The following is an 18,609-nucleotide window of genomic DNA, read 5'->3' as shown; positions in this document are numbered from 1 at the left end:
TTGGGCTTTAACGAGTCCATCAGGGTCAGGTTGAATGTCTGAGGTGGAGCTGAGAAGTAAAGCTGACAGATGATCATCAGTCAGAGAGGATCTATACCTGGATTTAGTAAACTTCATCACTGAGAATGTTTCTTCACATATGTAGGTCGAGCCAAAGAGAACCAGCATCTTCAGAGCAGGTCTCCTCATGTTTGGAAAGTTCTCCTTGAGAGAAGAGTAGAGATCCAGCAGTGATCCTGAGTTAACCCTCTTCCAGTGCTGCATCACACTGCAGGTCAATAAGCTCCAGCTGAACATCACTGGGTGCATCATCCACACTGCAGGTAAAGGGAGAGGAAACCATCTGCATTTCATCCTCCATTGTTCTGAGATCCTCAAAGCGCCTTGAGACCTCAGCATGCAGTGCTCCTAACATGGATGAGTACCTGTGGAGGTGATCAGCTGATGGAGTGACTTCTCTCAGGGTTTCCATGTGAGTGAGAGAGTCGCTCTCCAGTTGGCTTGAAAGAAACGGCATCTTCTTCCTGAAAGCTTCATCAGGCTGTGGTGAAGCTGTTCCATGAACCAAAGGGCCTCGCCTTGCAGTTTGGTGTTCAGTTCATTCATCAGAGCAGTCACGTCAACAGCAAATGCAGAATCTGCCATCCAGTCCTCCTCTGAGCTCTGGATGTCTGTCTTTCTTCTCACAGAACTCTTTTTAAGCCTTTCCCCAGGCTGAGCGCTCTGACAGCTGAGGTAGCCGAGGTCACTCTGCTCAGTCTCATGGTCCTCCATATGTACAACTCACTGTCTGGGATTCAATGTGCTGCCCTGGTGAACTTTACTATTCTAGTGACATCATCAATAACATGGTTCATTTTCAGCACTGACTGACACAACACATGCTGGTTTATAATACGATGCTGCACAAATACACATTTCTGATCTGCGTCGATTTCAGTCACTTTATCTTGGATACGTTTCAAAAGTCCAACATTTGTCCCCGTAAGATTGGGACAACCGTCCGTTGTGACACCAGCCAGTCTGTCCCATTTCAGTCCCGGTGTGTCCATGCACGTATTTCCCTCCGTGAACAGATCACTCCCTGTCGTTGTCCCTTTCATTGACCGCACTGCAGCCAGCTCCTCCGTCATCTTAAAGTCCGTTATCCCCCCGACAGATACGAGGAACTGGGCTGTGTCACGGACATCACAGCTCTCGTCCAAAGCCAAGGAGGAAAAGTCACAACTTACCACTTCACGTTGCAGCTGAAGCTCCAGATTTCCCACAATGTCCTCAACCCTCCGCGTCACGGTTCGCCTGCGGGACTTGCTCAAATGCTTCTTTCTTTCCAGGACAAATCAGTGCTGCAGAGTCCAGCAAGCACTCTTTGACAAACCCCCCTCTGAGAATGGCTTCCTGTTTTTAGAGATTGTGTGGGCTATCACACAGCTGGTCTTGGTTGCTGCGTCCCTGGAGGACGCCTGCAGCTCGCTAAAACAGCCTTGCTGCTTTTCTAGCTTAGCTAGCAACACTTCCGATGTCCGCGCCCTCTCAGCATCACTCCAGGTTTGTGTTTCTCAGTGTGTTTCGTCTCATAATGCCGACTCTAATTATAATCCTGAACCACGGCGATCTGCTCCCCGCAAACTAAACTCACGGCTTTACCTCTGACTTCAGGAACTAAATACTGAGCAGTCCATTTTGTGTTGAAAACCCTGCATTCGGCATCTACCTTTCTTTTTTTAGCATGAGTGGACATTTTTGAGGGCTAAAGTCGTCTTGTCAATCATGCGCACGCCTTGATTTACGTATTGCGTCACTGTACGTGAATAAAATGCAACTTCAAAATAAAAGCAATGCAGCTTTAGTCCATGCATGAGGTAAAATTAGAAAATAGGTTTATTTTGTAATTCCCAATTAACCTTACGGGCCGGTGAGAGTCAAGCAAAGGCCGTATGTGGCCCGGGGGCCGTACAATGCTCAGGTCTGCTCTAGATGGTTCTCTCTGGTCACTTTCTAGATGGTTCTCTCTAGATGGTTCTCTCCAGTTGGTTCTCTCTAGATGGTTCTCTCTGGCCACTTTCTAGATGGTTCTCTTAGTCCACTCTCTAGATGGTTCTCTCTTATCACTCTCTAGATGGTTCTCTCTGGATGGTTCTCTCTGGCCACTCTCTAGATGGTTCTCTCTGGATGGTTCTCTCTAGATGGTTCTCTCTGGCCACTTTCTAGATGGTTGTCTTAGTCCACTCTCTAGATGGTTCTCTCTTATCACTCTCTAGATGGTTCTCTCTGGATGGTTCTCTCTAGATGGTTCTCTCTGGTCACTTTCTAGATGGTTCTCTTAGTCCACTCTCTAGATGGTTCTCTCTTATCACTCTCTAGATGGTTCTCTCTGGATGGTTCTCTCTAGATGGTTCTCTCTGGTCACTTTCTAGATGGTTCTCTTAGTCCACTCTCTAGATGGTTCTCTCTTATCACTCTCTAGATGGTTCTCTCTGGATGGTTCTCTCTAGATGGTTCTCTCTGGCCACTCTCTGGATGGTTCTCTCTAGATGGTTCTCTCTAGATTGTTCTCTCTAGATGGTTCTCTCTAGATGGTTCTCTCTAGATGGTTCTCTCTGGTCAGATTAAAGAAGAAGAGGCACCATGAAGCCTCTGATCCTCCAGCTCAGTTTTCATCTTCCACTTTAACATCCTGGTAGCAGCGTAGTTTCTCCTGGTTTATGGTAGTTTCTCCTGGTTTATGGTAGTTTCTCCTGGTTTGTGGTAGTTTCTCATGGTTTATGGTGGTTTCTCATGGTTTATGGTAGTTTCTCCTGGTTTATGGTAGTTTCTCCTGGTTTGTGGTAGTTTCTCCTGGTTTATGGTGGTTTCTCCTGGTTTATGGTAGTTTCTCCTGGTTTATGGTGGTTTCTCCTGGTTTATGGTAGTTTCTCATGGTTTGTGGTAGTTTCTCCTGGTTTGTGGTAGTTTCTCCTGGTTTGTGGTGGTTTCTCCTGGTTTGTGGTAGTTTCTCCTGGTTTATGGTGGTTTCTCCTGGTTTATGGTAGTTTCTCCTGGTTTATGGTAGTTTCTCCTGGTTTATGGTGGTTTCTCATGGTTTATGGTAGTTTCTCATGGTTTGTGGTAGTTTCTCCTGGTTTGTGGTAGTTTCTCCTGGTTTATGGTGGTTTCTCATGGTTTATGGTAGTTTCTCCTGGTTTGTGGTAGTTTCTCCTGGTTTATGGTGGTTTCTCATGGTTTATGGTAGTTTCTCATGGTTTATGGTAGTTTCTCCTGGTTTGTGGTAGTTTCTCCTGGTTTATGGTAGTTTCTCATGGTTTATGGTAGTTTCTCCTGGTTTATGGTAGTTTCTCCTGGTTTGTGGTAGTTTCTCCTGGTTTATGGTAGTTTCTCATGGTTTATGGTAGTTTCTCCTGGTTTATGGTAGTTTCTCCTGGTTTGTGGTAGTTTCTCATGGTTTATGGTAGTTTCTCCTGGTTTATGGTAGTTTCTCATGGTTTATGGTAGTTTCTCCTGGTTTGTGGTAGTATCTCATGGTTTATGGTAGTTTCTCCTGGTTTATGGTAGTTTCTCATGGTTTATGGTAGTTTCTCATGGTTTATGGTAGTTTCTCCTGGTTTGTGGTAGTTTCTCATGGTTTATGGTAGTTTCTCCTGGTTTATGGTAGTTTCTCATGGTTTATGGTAGTTTCTCCTGGTTTGTGGTAGTTTCTCATGGTTTATGGTAGTTTAATAGAGCAGATAAAAACACTGCGCTGCCTCCACCACTATGTTTAAGACAAAACATGGAAGCACGGAGACTTGAACGTGGGCGGAGCCTTGGGCGGAGCAGCATCACTTATGCTAACCAGTGTTGTTAACCTGACTGTTTACTTTGAAGGTAACTAACGGGATGACTAACCATGTTTTAAACAACCCATAGAGTATAGTATAGTACATGATGAGGGGGTTATTATAGTCCAGTAGAATATATAGAGTAAAGCATAGTACACACACACACACACACACACACACACACACACACACACACACACACACACACACACACACACACACACACACACACACACACACACACACACACACACACACACACACACACACACTCTTTGTACATAGTGTTGCTGTTTAATAGATTAGATCTCCATGTTAGATGTCGTTTGCTACTTGAATGTGCTGATTTATGAGATGATTCCAGAATTATTTATGAATGAATACATTTTGTTAATAAACGCCTGTTAGCTGAATTGAACGATTCTTGGTGACAGGAGTTTTCAAAGCTTTACAGTTTTAGATTCACACATTTGAAGATCACAAAAGAAAGCAGATCTGATAGTGAGACTCCGGAGCTCAACACACCAACAACAGTCCAAATCCTGTCCTCCAGCATGACTTCAGAGTAAAAGACAGAAGTGTCCTGCAGTGTGCGCCGGCCTTCAGACACACTGACACTGAAGATCCACTTTTAAAACTCGTCAAGCTAAAGTACTAGAAGTTTTTGCAGCCTTGGACTACTGAAGTGAGCTGGAGTAGTACCTGAACACAAGCTTCAACCTGCTCAGCACTGCCCCCTACAGTGACTCCCCCTTCATGTTCCACCACACAGATCCACCAGAGAAGATCAGCCTCCTGATTGTGTCCAGAGGACCAGTGGTGGAGGGATCCAACGTGACGCTCAGGTGTCATGCTGACGGGAACCCTCCGCCTGCCTCCTTCTACTTCCACACCCAGGTGAGTCGGCCCGCCGCCGCCAGCGTGTGTGGAGGCAGTTTCAGGTGGTGTAACAGAGTGAATGTCTCGGAGGGGAGTTAGTGTCTCTCTCTCGGTCAGGACCGTCTTCATGTCCAGGTGCTCTTCCTCTTACTCCTCACATGGCTTCTTCTCTCTCAGTCAGCGTTTTACTATTTGGAGCCGTCAGGTCCAAAGTGCGGCCCGAGGTCAGATTTCAAAATCAACAAACGGAACATGCAATTTTAATTTTTTAGCTGGTGGAATGATGTGTGATCCAATATCAGCACAGTCCCAGTAACCTGCTGGTGGAGAGCAGCTCCACCTTCCTCTGCTCTCTACATCCTGGTAGCTGAGTTCACCTGCTGTCAGGTAAATGAGCCAGTAACACAGGAAGCTCATGCTATGAACAGAGCAGAGGTCATGTGACCTGAGAGTGAACCTCCCCTCACACTGCCACCTGAAGAGCTCTGCTCACACATCAGCTTTATGGTTTCATGGATCCAGAGACTGCCGGCCTTCAGGGTATTTCTCACGGTGTGGCCTGGCTTCACCACAGAAAGTGTTTAAAACAAGCCAGTGAGTGTCTCCTCTGTTGTTGCTCTGCTTCCTCCACCAGGAGAAGAAAGTCCTGGTGAAAGATGGTGACAGCTTCACCTTGAGCAGCGTCAGCAGGGAGGCTGCTGGTCAGTACAAGTGTTCCCTGGCTGATGATGAGAAGCTGGAGGCGTGGCAGAGCCTGGCCGTGAGCTGTGAGTACTCCTGCCACACGTATGGGGAGAAGAGGTGCACATGGTACGGTGGTGCAGTGGTTAGATCTGCTCCCTCAGGTTCCTCAGGTTCAGGTTTGAATCTTGTGTGAAGCATGCCATTGGCCCGGCCTGCCAGCCCTGGGCCCGGCCTGCCAGCCCTGGGCCCGGCCTGCCAGCTCCACACAAACCATGAATGAATGATGAGATAACAAAGTGCTGCTTTCTCAAAGCTCATCCTCATCCTCATCCTCATCCTCATCCTCATCATCATCCTCATCCTCATCCTCATCCTTCTGACACTGGATTCAGTGAGGACAGGCTCACAGCAGCAGTATCGTGGACACTGAGCAGTGGAGGCAGAGTGGTGCGACAATCAGGGGAACAAATGAGACGTTTGAGACATGAAGTGGCTCCAGTGACAAAGTGTTTGGTTGGTGTGGAGCTCAGGAGGCTGAGAAGATGTTTTCCTCCTCATACCTGAAGGCTGCTTCACTGAGAGGTGCCACGCCCCCCTCCGTCTCCAAGCTTTCACTTCCACCGCCTTTTCACTTTTTAACTTTTTATATTGAGGCTGCAGCTGAGCAGAGAGAAAGTAGAGCGCTGATGGATGGATGGAGGGCTGGATGGATGGATGGATGGGTGGATGGATGGATGGATGGATGGATGGATGGATGGATGGATGGGTGGATGGATGGATGGATGGATGGATGGATGGGTGGATGGATGGATGGGTGGATGGATGGATGGATGGATGGATGGGTGGATGGATGGATGGATGGATGGATGGGTGGATGGATGGATGGGTGGATGGATGGGTGGATGGATGGATGGATGGGTGGATGGATGGGTGGATGGATGGGTGGATGGAGGGAGGGAGGGAGGGAGGGAGGGAGGGAGGGATGGGTGGGTGGGTGGATGGATGGGTGGATGGATGGATGGATGGGTGGAGGGAGGGAGGGAGGGAGGGAGGGATGGGTGGATGGATGGATGGATGGGTGGATGGGTGGATGGGTGGATGGGTGGATGGATGGATGGATGGATGGATGGGTGGGTGGATGGGTGGATGGGTGGATGGATGGATGGATGGATGGATGGGTGGATGGATGGATGGATGGATGGATGATGGATGGGTGGATGGATGGATGGATGGATGTTCTTTGGGGCATGAATTTAAATTATATCCAATTTGCCACTTGAAAATCCAAGATGGCCGCCATTGAGACCAGTAGAAATGTAATTCTGACCATTAATTTGGCTGTTGATTATCAATCTTCCAGATATTGGTGTAATTTTATATGTTTTAGGGTATGCTGGTTTCAGTTTTGGCACCTGAAATACACTGGAAAAGGTCCTAAGTTGTAGTTTTGAGAACCGCATCATATCTCTTTTCAAATTTGCTACATGTAGGTAGTTGCACATACACAAGTGCTTGGCACCCCAAGCACTTGTGTATGTGGGCTTGGTGGTAGAGGTAGAACCTTTCTCTCAGCAGTCAGCCACATCCTATGGAGGGACTTCTGGCACTGGTCCTTGCCATCAGGTCAACTCTCACCTATGGCTCCAAGAAGTTGCTTGTTCAGGGCAACGGCTAGCCCTCGGTAAGCCGTATTGGCTGGTGGACTAAACTAGGTGAGGGTAGCACAGAGAGGTTCTGTGTGTGAAGGAGTTTGTTTTGCTCCAGTTTTCAAAGTGCATGAGGTCATCTCTGCATCTCATAAGGTGCCAACATAGTGATCATGACTGCCACCATTTTTAAGACGTAATTGTTGAGCACCACCAGGGCACACTGGTGCTGCTGTGGAACTCAGAATGGGGTTCAGTGTCAGCTGAGGAAGCTCTTTTCTAACAGGAGTAATGGTTCTTTGTGCCCCCAAGGCTCCCTAAACCAACCCAGAACCTTTAGATGGTTTGGGTGGCCACACCTGAATGGACAGCCGAGCCAAGGACAGTTAGGGGTGGACGTCCGGATGGTGTACAGATCGCCCACGGTTCATGACACTGGATGAAAGATGGGGCCAGGCGTAGGGCCTGAACCTGGTTCTGTCCCATCCAGGAAAGTGCCCACTATATAGGGTGGTAACAGGATAAACCCTGGACCCCAGACACTATAGCAACTAATACACTTTCTCTGAAGACAAACAGGCAAACAGAAACCACCAGTCCCACCCAATGAGAAGGTGATGGACATAGTCACCTAGCGAGAAATGTCCCCAAGTCCCAATCCCTGAACCAGACGCCTGTTGACCCTGGTCCACTGGATGATGGCAGTGGCATTGAATTCAAGAGCAATGGAGCAAAATATCACATCAGTTGCAGACTTCAGTTGAACAATTCAAGACTGCCGAGGCACAGAAACCTGGTCATGATCTAGTTGTTTCATTTGGTCCCCAGACGTCTCAGGGATTCTCTTCTTCCATGATCCACTGGATGTGATGTTGTTTCTGCCTTTTGGGGAAAAGCCAAGAAATGTCCTGGCTCACCTGGGACGTGTGTGATGAAGTGATAAAAACCACCGTCATGGACTTACATGCACTGGTCTCTGCAGCTGCATTCGTGAGACAACACAATTTATTTTCAAAGAAACTCAAAGTATGTGTTGTCCTCAATATGCATCGTTACATGGACTTGCCATCAGTGAGCAGCTGCACTCATGTATATATAGTTTTAATTGTGATACAAACATTATATCATATCTCATCCAATCTCCCTCTAGTTGTATTGTTTATGTTGTTAAAAACTGTTCATTTCCAGGATGTTAGTCTTTTATTTTCATGTTTCTTTTGGCATTTTGGCAGCCATCTTAAAGAATTGCCACGATCTTGAATTCTCAAGTGCCTATTTAAGTTGGTAGGTCATCGTGAGGGAAGTCAGCCATACTATGACCAGTATTTGTGTAATTGTAAATGTAATTGTGAGTATAATTGAGCAAATAAAAGTCTTTCTATGAGAAAAGTCCATTGTGTGGGCTCATTTTGGTGGCCATCTTGAAAATGGCGGCCATCTTGGATTTTTGCCTGGCAAATCGGATAGAATTTCAGACCAAAGAACAACGGGACCAAATCTGATGCTTGGATCACCAAATGCACCATTTTTGCATTATCTGCCCTGCTAAAACCCAAACTTAAACCAAACATAACTTAAACCAAACCAAAACCAAACCAAATCGAACTCAAACCAAACATAACTCAAACCAAACTCAAACTAAACATAAGTCAACCTCAAACCAAATCAAACTATAACCAGACCAAACTCAAAATCAAACTCTAACCAAACCTAACTCAAGCCAAACCAAACCAAACTCAAACTAAACTTAAACTCAAACCAAACTAAACTCAAAATCTAACCGAGTTCAAACCAAATTGAACTGAAACTCAAACCAACCCAAACCAAGCCTAAACCAAACTCAAAATCAAACTCTAACCAAACTCAAACCAAACCAATCTCAAACCAAACCAAACTAAAACTAGACCAAACTCAAAATCAAACTCTCACCAAACTTAAACCAAACTAAAACCAGACCCAAACTCAAACCAAACCAATCTCAAAAGCAAACATAACTCAAACCAAGCATAACTCAAACTAAACTCAAACCAAACATAACTCAAACCAAACCAAACCAAACCCAAACTAAACCAAACTCACACTAAACCAAATGCAACCAAACCAAACTCAAACCAAACCAAACCAAACCAAACTAAAACCAGACCCAAACTAAACCAAATGCAACCAAACCAAACTCAAACCAAACCTAAACCAAACCAAACTAAAACCAGACCCAAACTCTAACCAAACCAAACTCAAAATCAAACTCTAACCAAACCTAACCTAAGTCAAACCAATGCTAACTAAAACCAATGCTAACTAAAACCAAACTCAAACCAAACCAAAACTAACTTAAACCAAACTTAACTCAATCCAAACCAAACTCAAAATCGAACCAAACTAAACTCAAAATGAAAATCTAACCAAACTACAACTAAACCAAACCAAACTCAAGCCAAACTCAAATGAAACCAAACTCAAACTCAAGCCAAACTAAACTCAAACTCAAACCAAACTCAGGCCAAACCAAACTCAAACTAAACTAAACTTAAAATCAAACTAAAACAAAACCAAAATAAAACCAAACCAAACTCAAACCAAACCAAACCAAACTAAAACCAAACCAAACTCAAACCAAACTCAAACCAAACTCAAACCAAACTCAAACTCAAACCTAGCTCAAAGCAAACCAAACAAAACTCAAACAAAACTAAACTCAAATCAGACTCAAACTCAAACCAAACCAAACTAAAATCAAAATCAAAATCAAAATCTAACCAAACTCAAACCAAACCAAACCAAACTCAAACCAAACTAAACTCAAAATCGAACCAAACTAAACTCAAAATGAAAATCTAACCAAACTACAACTAAACCAAACCAAACTCAAGCCAAACTCAAATGAAACCAAACTCAAACTCAAGCCAAACTAAACTCAAAATCAAACCAAACTCAAACCAAACTCAGGCCAAACCAAACTCAAACTAAACTAAACTTAAAATCAAACTAAAACAAAACCAAAATAAAACCAAACCAAACTCAAACCAAACCAAACCAAACTAAAACCAAACCAAACTCAAACCAAACTCAAACTCAAACCTAGCTCAAAGCAAACCAAACAAAACTCAAACAAAACTAAACTCAAATCAGACTCAAACTCAAACCAAACCAAACTAAAATCAAAATCAAAATCTAACCAAACTCTAACCAAACTACATCTAAACAAAAACTAAACCAAACCTTACTCAAACCAAACTCAAACCAAACCAAACTCAAACTCAAGCCAAACTAAACTCAAAATCAAACCAAACAAAACTCAAACCAAACCAAACTAAAGCCAAACCAAACTCAAACCAAACTCAAACCAAACTCAAACCAAACCAAACTCAAATTCAAGCCAAACTAAACTCAAAATCAAATCAAACCAAACTAAAACCAAACCAAACTCAAACCTAACTCAAACCAAACCAAACTCAAACCAAACCAAACTAAACCAAACTAAACTCAAGCTCAAACCTAACTCAAACTCAAACCAAACTCAAGCTCAAAACCAAACTCAAACCAAGCCAAATCTAACTCAAACCAAACCAAATCAAACTCAAACCAAACCAAACTCTAACCAAACTACATCTAAACAAATACTAAAGCAAATCTTACTCAAATCAAACTCAAACGAAACCAAACTCAAACTCAAGCCAAACTAAACTCAAAAGCAAACCAAACCAAACTCAAACCAAACCAAACTAAAGCCAAACCAAACTCAAACCAAACTCAAACCAAACCAAACTCAAATTCAAGCCAAACTAAACTCAAAATCAAATCAAACCAAACTAAAACCAAACCAAACTCAAACCAAACTCAAACCAAACCAAACTCAAACCAAACCAAACTAAACCAAACTAAACTCAAGCTCAAACCTAACTCAAACCAAACCAAACTCAAACCAAACTCAAACCAAGCCAAATCTAACTCAAACTCAAACCAAACAAAACTCAAATCAAACTAACCTCAAATCAAATCAAACCTAACTCAAACCAAACCAAACCAAACTAAAACCAGACCCAAACTAAACCAAATGCAACCAAACCAAACTCAAACCAAACCAAACTCAAACCAAACACAAAATCAAACTCCGACCAAAGTCAAACCAAGCCTAACTCAAACCTAAACCAAACCAAACCAAACTCAAACCAAACCAAACCAAACTCAAACCAAACTCAAACTAAACCAAACTCAAACCAAACCAAACTCAAGCCTAACTCAAACCAAACCTAAACCAAACCAAACTCAAACCAAACCAAACTAAAACTAAACCAAGTGCAACTCAACCAAACCAAACTCAAACCAAACCAAACTAAAACTAAACCAAGTGCAACTCAACCAAACCAAACTCAAACCAAACCAAACTAAAACTAAACCAAGTGCAACTCAACCAAACTCAAACTCAAACTCAAACCAAACCAAATTAAGACTAAACCAAACCTAACTCACACCAAACACAAACTCAAACCAAACCAAATTAAGACTAAACCAAACCTAACTCACACCAAACTCAAACTCAAACCAAACCAAATTAAGACTAAACCAAACCTAACTCACACCAAACCAAATTTTGTGAGCTGAGTTAGCTTCACTTTCAACTTCAAGCATGAATCACATTTGTTGAGACAAACGTGTCTTTTCGTCCTAAATGCTGCTGACCTCTGCTCTGCAGGACAGTAAGAGACCTTGTCTTTGAAGGACTGTTCACTGAGAAGGTTTGATGTTTCGTGACTGTGGTCCGTCCTGTTCCTCAGACCTGGACCTGAGCCTGAGCCCCACTGGGAGGGTTGTGAAGAACGTGGGAGACAACTTCTCTGTAAAGATGGAGAAGAATTCTTCTGGTGAGGTCAACGTGCTCTGGACGAAGGTAAGGATGCTGATGTGATGAACACTGCATGATAACATCCAGACTGACAGTAAGCCCACCACTAACCTGGTTCAACCCGGGCTGTCTACCAAAACCAGATCCCCCCAGGGTCAGCGTGACCTGGCAACGTCTAACAACACAGTCATTCTCTTGTGCAAGACGAAGTGCTGTTCACTACAGCTTATCGCTCTTCAGTTAGGATTAGTAGTCACAACTACATAGCGAGCAGTTTTTACCAGGTGAGTTAACGTCAAGAAATCTCAGGGCCTGAGAAAATAAAAGACTGAATGGATTTCCTGTGGCAAATTTAAAAAGTGCATAAAGTAAATTTTCTGAATGTCCTCCTGTTTCTCTGCACTAAAACAAAGATAACTTTTTTAATTTGTTGTAATTTATGTGTAAAGTGGATCTATGGAATTAACAGATCAATGTGAGGATGAAACCAGGTGGGACAGAGGTGAGGATGACCTCTGATCACCTCTGATCACCTCTGATCACCTCTGATCACCTCTGATCACCTCTGACCCGGTTCTGTGAACATGCCACTCATCACCTTCAACTTTTCCTCTTTATTCTTTACATTTTGTCTCTGGATTCACTCATTAAATGTTTCAAAAGAAATGATATGAGATCAACAAAAGTGCTCACCTGTATTTATTATGAATATTATCAATACATGTTTTATTTGAATCAGAAAAATTAGGAACCAGTGTGACATGAGCTCACATCACGGATCTGAACCTGACATCTGGGGCATGAACATGATCCATCATCTCCCATCCTGGTCCCTCCTGCCACATGTTAGATTGACCATTCCCTAGTCAACTCAGCAGGTTTCATGTTCCAGTAGAATCAGCTGGTTTCATGTTCCAATAGAATCAGCTGGTGTCATGTTCCAATAGAATCAGCAGGTGTCATGTTCCAGTAGAATCAGCTAGTTTCATGTTCCAATAGAAACAGCTTGTGTCATGTTCCAGTAGAATCAGCTGGTTTCATGTTCCAATAGAATCAGCTGGTGTCATGTTCCAGTAGAATCAGCTGGTTTCATGTTCCAATAGAATCAGCTGGTGTCATGTTCCAGTAGAATCAGCTGGTTTCATGTTCTAGTAGAATCGGCAGATCTCATGTTCCAATAGAATCAGCTGGTGTCATGTTCCAGTAGAATCAGCTGGTTTCATGTTCCAATAGAATCAGCTGGTGTCATGTTCCAATAGAAACAGCTTGTGTCATGTTCTAGTAGAATCGGCAGATCTCATGTTCCAGTAGAATCAGCTGGTGTCATGTTCCAGTAGAATCAGCAGGTGTCATGTTCCAATAGAATCAGCTGGTTTCATGTTCCAGTAGAATCAGCTGGTTTCATGTTCTAGTAGAATCGGCAGATCTCATGTTCCAGTAGAATCAGATGGTGTCATGTTCCAGTAGAATCAGCTGGTTTCATGTTCCAGTAGAATCAGCTGGTGTCATGTTCCAGTAGAATCAGCTGGTGTCATGTTCCAGTAGAATCAGCTGGTTTCATGTTCCAGTAGAATCAGCAGGTGTCATGTTCCAGTAGAATGCAGCTGGTGTCATGTTCCAATAGAAACAGCTTGTGTCATGTTCCAATAGAAACAGCTTGTGTCATGTTCCAGTAGAATCAGCTGGTTTCATGTTCCAATAGAATCAGCTGGTGTCATGTTCCAATAGAATCAGCAGGTGTCATGTTCCAATAGAAACAGCTTGTGTCATGTTCCAGTAGAATCAGCTGGTTTCATGTTCCAATAGAATCAGCTGGTGTCATGTTCCAATAGAAACAGCTTGTGTCATGTTCTAGTAGAATCGGCAGATCTCATGTTCCAGTAGAATCAGCTGGTGTCATGTTCCAGTAGAATCAGCTGGTTTCATGTTCCAGTAGAATCAGCTGGTGTCATGTTCCAGTAGAATCAGCTGGTGTCATGTTCCAGTAGAATCAGCTGGTTTCTTGTTCCAGTAGAATCAGCTGGTGTCATGTTCCAGTAGAATCAGCTGGTTTCATGTTCCAGTAGAATCAGCTGGTGTCATGTTCCAGTAGAATCAGCTGGTGTCATGTTCCAGTAGAATCAGCTGGTGTCATGTTCCAGTAGAATCAGCTGGTTTCATATTCCAGTAGAATCAGCTGGTGTCATGTTCCAGTAGAATCAGCTGGTGTCATGTTCCAGTAGAATCAGCTGGTTTCATGTTCCAGTAGAATCAGCTTGTGTCATGTTCCAATAGAAACAGCTTGTGTCATGTTCCAATAGAATCAGCTGGTGTCATGTTCCAATAGAATCAGCTGGTGTCATGTTCCAATAGAAACAGCTTGTGTCATGTTCCAATAGAAACAGCTGGTGTCATGTTCCAGTAGAATCAGCTGGTTTCATGTTCCAGTAGAATCAGCTGGTTTCATGTTCCAGTAGAATCAGCTGGTTTCATGTTCCAATAGAATCAGCTGGTGTTCTTGTTTCAGGATGGAGTCACAGTGAAGGAGCCACAGTTTCCAGAGCTGAGCTACGCTGATGCTGGAGTCTACACCTGTGAAGCGTCCATGACGGGCCTGACCCGCCGCCTCAGCTTTGAGCTGCTCATCCAAGGTGAGTGTGTGTTGCTGTGTGTTTCTGTGTGTTACTGTGTGTTACTGTGTGTTGGTGTGTGTTGGTGTGTGTGTTGATGTGTGTTACTGTGTGTTGCTGTGTGTTTGTGTGTGTTGGTGTGTGTGTTGATGTGTGTTACTGTGTGTTACTGTGTGTTACTGTGTGTTACTGTGTGTTGGTGTATGTTGGTGTGTGTTACTGTGTGTTACTGTGTGTTACTGTGTGTTGGTGTATGTTGGTGTGTGTTACTGTGTGTTGCTGTGTGTTTGTGTGTGTTGATGTGTGTTACTGTGTGTTACTGTGTGTTGATGTGTGTTACTGTGTGTTACTGTGTGTTGCTGTGTGTTGGTGTATGTTGGTGTGTGTTACTGTGTGTTGGTGTGTGTTGGTTAGTGTTGGTGTGCGTTGCTGTGTGTTGGTGTATGTTGGTGTGTGTTACTGTGTGTTGGTGTGTGTTCGTCTGTGTTGGTGTGTGTTGCTGTGTGTTGCTGTGTGTTGTTTTGTGTTGGTTTGTGTTGCTGTGTGTTGGTGTGTGTGTTGGTGTGTGTTGCTGTGTGTTTGTGTGTGTTTTGGTGTGTGTTACTGTGTGTTGGTGTGTGTTGCTGTGTGTTGCTGTGTGTGTTGATGTGTGTTACTGTGTGTTGCTGTGTGTTACTGTGTGTTGGTGTGTGTGTTGGTGTGTGTTGCTGTGTGTTGGTGTGTGTTGGTGTGTGTGTTGCTGTGTGTTGGTGTGTGTTGCTGTGTGTTGGTGTGTGTGTTGCTGTGTGTTGGTGAGTGTTGGTGTGTGTGTTACTGTGTGTTAGTGTGTGTTGGTGTGTGTGTTACTGTGTGTTGCTGTGTGTTGGTGTGTGTTGCTGTGTGTTGCTGTGTGTGTTGATGTGTGTTACTGTGTGTTGCTGTGTGTTACTGTGTGTTGGTGTGTGGGTTGGTGTGTGTTGCTGTGTGTTGCTGTGTGTTGGTGTGTGTTGGTGTGTGTGTTGCTGTGTGTTGGTGTGTGTGTTGGTGTGTGTTGCTGTGTGTTGGTGTGTGTGTTGCTGTGTGTTGGTGAGTGTTGGTGTGTGTGTTACTGTGTGTTAGTGTGTGTTGGTGTGTGTGTTACTGTGTGTTGCTGTGTGTTGGTGTGTGTTGGTGTGTGTTTCTGTGTGTTGCTGTGTGTTGATGTGTGTTGCTTTGTGTTGCTGTGTGTTGTTGTGTGTTGGTGTACGTTGCTGTGTGTTGGGCTGTGTTGGTGTGTGTTGGTATGTGTTGCTGTGTGTTGCTTTGTGTTGATTTGTGTTGCTGTGTGTTGGTGTGTGTTGCTGTGTGTTGGTGTGTGTGTTACTGTGTGTTACTGTGTGTTGGTGTGTGTTGGTGTGTTGCTGTGTGTTGGTGTGTGTTACTGTGTGTTGCTGTGTGTTGCTGTGTGTTACTGTGTGTTGGTGTGTGTTACTGTGTGTTGGTGTGTGTGTTACTGTGTGTTGGTGTGTGTTCCTGTGTGTTGGTGTGTGTGTTACTGTGTGTTACTGTGTGTTGGTGTGTGTTGGTGTGTTGGTGTGTGTTGCTGTGTGTTGGTGTGTGTTACTGTGTGTTGCTGTGTGTTACTGTGTGTTGGTGTGTGTGTTACTGTGTGTTGGTGTGTGTTACTGTGTGTTGGTGTGTGTTAGTGTGTGTTGCTGTGTGTTACTGTGTGTTGGTGTGTGTGTTACTGTGTGTTGGTGTGTGTTGCTGTGTGTTGCTGTGTGTTGCTGTGTTTTGGTGTGTGTGTTACTGTGTGTTGGTGTGTGTTGCTTTGAGTTGCTGTGTGTTGTTGTGTGTGTTACTGTGTGTTGGTGTGTGTGTTGCTGTGTGTTGGTGAGTGTTGGTGTGTGTGTTACTGTGTGTTGGTGTGTGTGTTACTGTGTGTTACTGTGTGTTACTGTGTGTTGATGTGTGTTACTGTGTGTTGGTGTGTGTTACTGTGTGTTGGTGTGTGTTGGTTAGTGTTGGTGTGCGTTGCTGTGTGTTGGTGTATGTTGGTGTGTGTTACTGTGTGTTGGTGTGTGTTCGTCTGTGTTGGTGTGTGTTGCTGTGTGTTGCTGTGTGTTGCTGTGTGTTGGTGTGTGTTGTTTTGTGTTGGTTTGTGTTGCTGTGTGTTGGTGTGTGTGTTGCTGTGTGTTTTGGTGTGTGTTACTGTGTGTTGGTGTGTGTTGCTGTGTGTTGCTGTGTGTGTTGATGTGTGTTACTGTGTGTTGCTGTGTGTTACTGTGTGTTGGTGTGTGTGTTACTGTGTGTTGGTGTGTGTTGCTGTGTGTTGGTGTGTGTGTTACTGTGTGTTACTGTGTGTTGGTGTGTGTTGCTGTGTGTTGGTGTGTGTTACTGTGTGTTGGTGTGTGTGTTACTGTGTGTTGGTGTGTGTTACTGTGTGTTGGTGTGTGTTAGTGTGTGTTGCTGTGTGTTACTGTGTGTTGGTGTGTGTGTTACTGTGTGTTGGTGTGTGTTGCTGTGTGTTGCTGTGTGTTGCTGTGTTTTGGTGTGTGTGTTACTGTGTGTTGGTGTGTGTTGCTTTGTGTTGCTGTGTGTTGTTGTGTGTGTTACTGTGTGTTGGTGTGTGTGTTGCTGTGTGTTGGTGAGTGTTGGTGTGTGTGTTACTGTGTGTTGGTGTGTGTTGGTGTGTGTGTTACTGTGTGTTGCTGTGTGTTGGTGTGTGTTTCTGTGTGTTGCTGTGTGTGTTACTGTGTGTTGGTGTGTGTTGCTTTGTGTTGGTGTGTGTTGGGTTGTGTTGGTGTGTGTTGCTGTGTGTTGCTTTGTGTTGATTTGTGTTGCTGTGTGTTGGTGTGTGTTACTGTGTGTTGGTGTGTGTTACTGTGTGTTAGTGTGTGTTACTGTGTGTTACTGTGTGTTAGTGTGTGTTACTGTGTGTTACTGTGTGTTGGTGTGTGTTAGTGTGTGTTACTGTGTGTTACTGTGTGTTGGTGTGTGTTACTGTGTGTTGGTGTGTGTTACTGTGTGTTACTGTGTGTTACTGTGTGTTACTGTGTGTTGCTGTGTGTTACTGTGTGTTGGTGTGTGTGTTGCTGTGTGTTGCTGTGTGTTGGTGTGTGTTGCTGTGTGTTGCTGTGTTTTGGTGTGTGTGTTACTGTGTGTTGGTGTGTGTTGCTTTGAGTTGCTGTGTGTTGTTGTGTGTGTTACTGTGTGTTGGTGTGTGTGTTGCTGTGTGTTGGTGAGTGTTGGTGTGTGTGTTACTGTGTGTTGGTGTGTGTGTTACTGTGTGTTACTGTGTGTTACTGTGTGTTGATGTGTGTTACTGTGTGTTGGTGTGTGTTACTGTGTGTTGGTGTGTGTTGGTTAGTGTTGGTGTGCGTTGCTGTGTGTTGGTGTATGTTGGTGTGTGTTACTGTGTGTTGGTGTGTGTGTTGCTGTGTGTTGCTGTGTGTTGGTGTGTGTTGCTGTGTGTTGCTGTGTTTTGGTGTGTGTGTTACTGTGTGTTGGTGTGTGTTGCTTTGAGTTGCTGTGTGTTGTTGTGTGTGTTACTGTGTGTTGGTGTGTGTGTTGCTGTGTGTTGGTGAGTGTTGGTGTGTGTGTTACTGTGTGTTGGTGTGTGTGTTACTGTGTGTTACTGTGTGTTACTGTGTGTTGATGTGTGTTACTGTGTGTTGGTGTGTGTTACTGTGTGTTGGTGTGTGTTGGTTAGTGTTGGTGTGCGTTGCTGTGTGTTGCTGTGTGTTGCTGTGTGTTACTGTGTGTTGGTGTGTGTTACTGTCTGTTAGTGTGTGTTACTGTGTGTTGGTGTGTGTTACTGTGTGTTGCTGTGTGTTACTGTGTGTTACTGTGTGTTGCTGTGTGTTACTGTGTGTTGGTGTGTGTTACTGTGTGTTGGTGTGTGTTACTGTGTGTTGGTGTGTGTTACTGTGTGTTGCTGTGTGTTACTGTGTGTTACTGTGTGTTGGTGTGTGTTACTGTGTGTTACTGTGTGTTACTGTGTGTTGGTGTGTGTTACTGTGTGTTAGTGTGTGTTGGTGTGTGTTACTGTGTGTTGGTGTGTGTTGCTGTGTGTTACTGTGTGTTGGTGTGTGTTACTGTGTGTTGGTGTGTGTTGCTGTGTGTTACTGTGTGTTGCTGTGTGTTACTGTGTGTTGGTGTGTGTTACTGTG

The 18,609-nt window shown here is 44.1% G+C and overlaps 1 protein-coding gene across 1 annotated transcript in view; it reads left to right on the top strand.

Moving 5' to 3' along the window:
* Positions 1–18,609, top strand: part of LOC308121392 (CD166 antigen homolog) — an 85,874-nt gene that overhangs the window by 57,172 nt on the left and 10,093 nt on the right. The window contains exons 7-10 of the mRNA XM_080482602.1: positions 4,591–4,715; positions 5,332–5,464; positions 11,803–11,915; positions 14,377–14,500. Of these exons, the coding sequence (XP_080338728.1) occupies positions 4,591–4,715; positions 5,332–5,464; positions 11,803–11,915; positions 14,377–14,500 (495 nt within the window). The remainder of the gene's footprint in view (positions 1–4,590; positions 4,716–5,331; positions 5,465–11,802; positions 11,916–14,376; positions 14,501–18,609) is intronic.

The sequence above is a fragment of the Lipophrys pholis genome, assembly GCF_963383615.2.
Source record: "Lipophrys pholis genome assembly, chromosome: 16".
Taxonomy (NCBI): Eukaryota; Metazoa; Chordata; class Actinopteri; order Blenniiformes; family Blenniidae; genus Lipophrys; species Lipophrys pholis.
The sequence above is the reverse complement of the archived record's forward strand: the minus strand, read 5'-3'. Positions and strand labels throughout refer to the sequence as shown.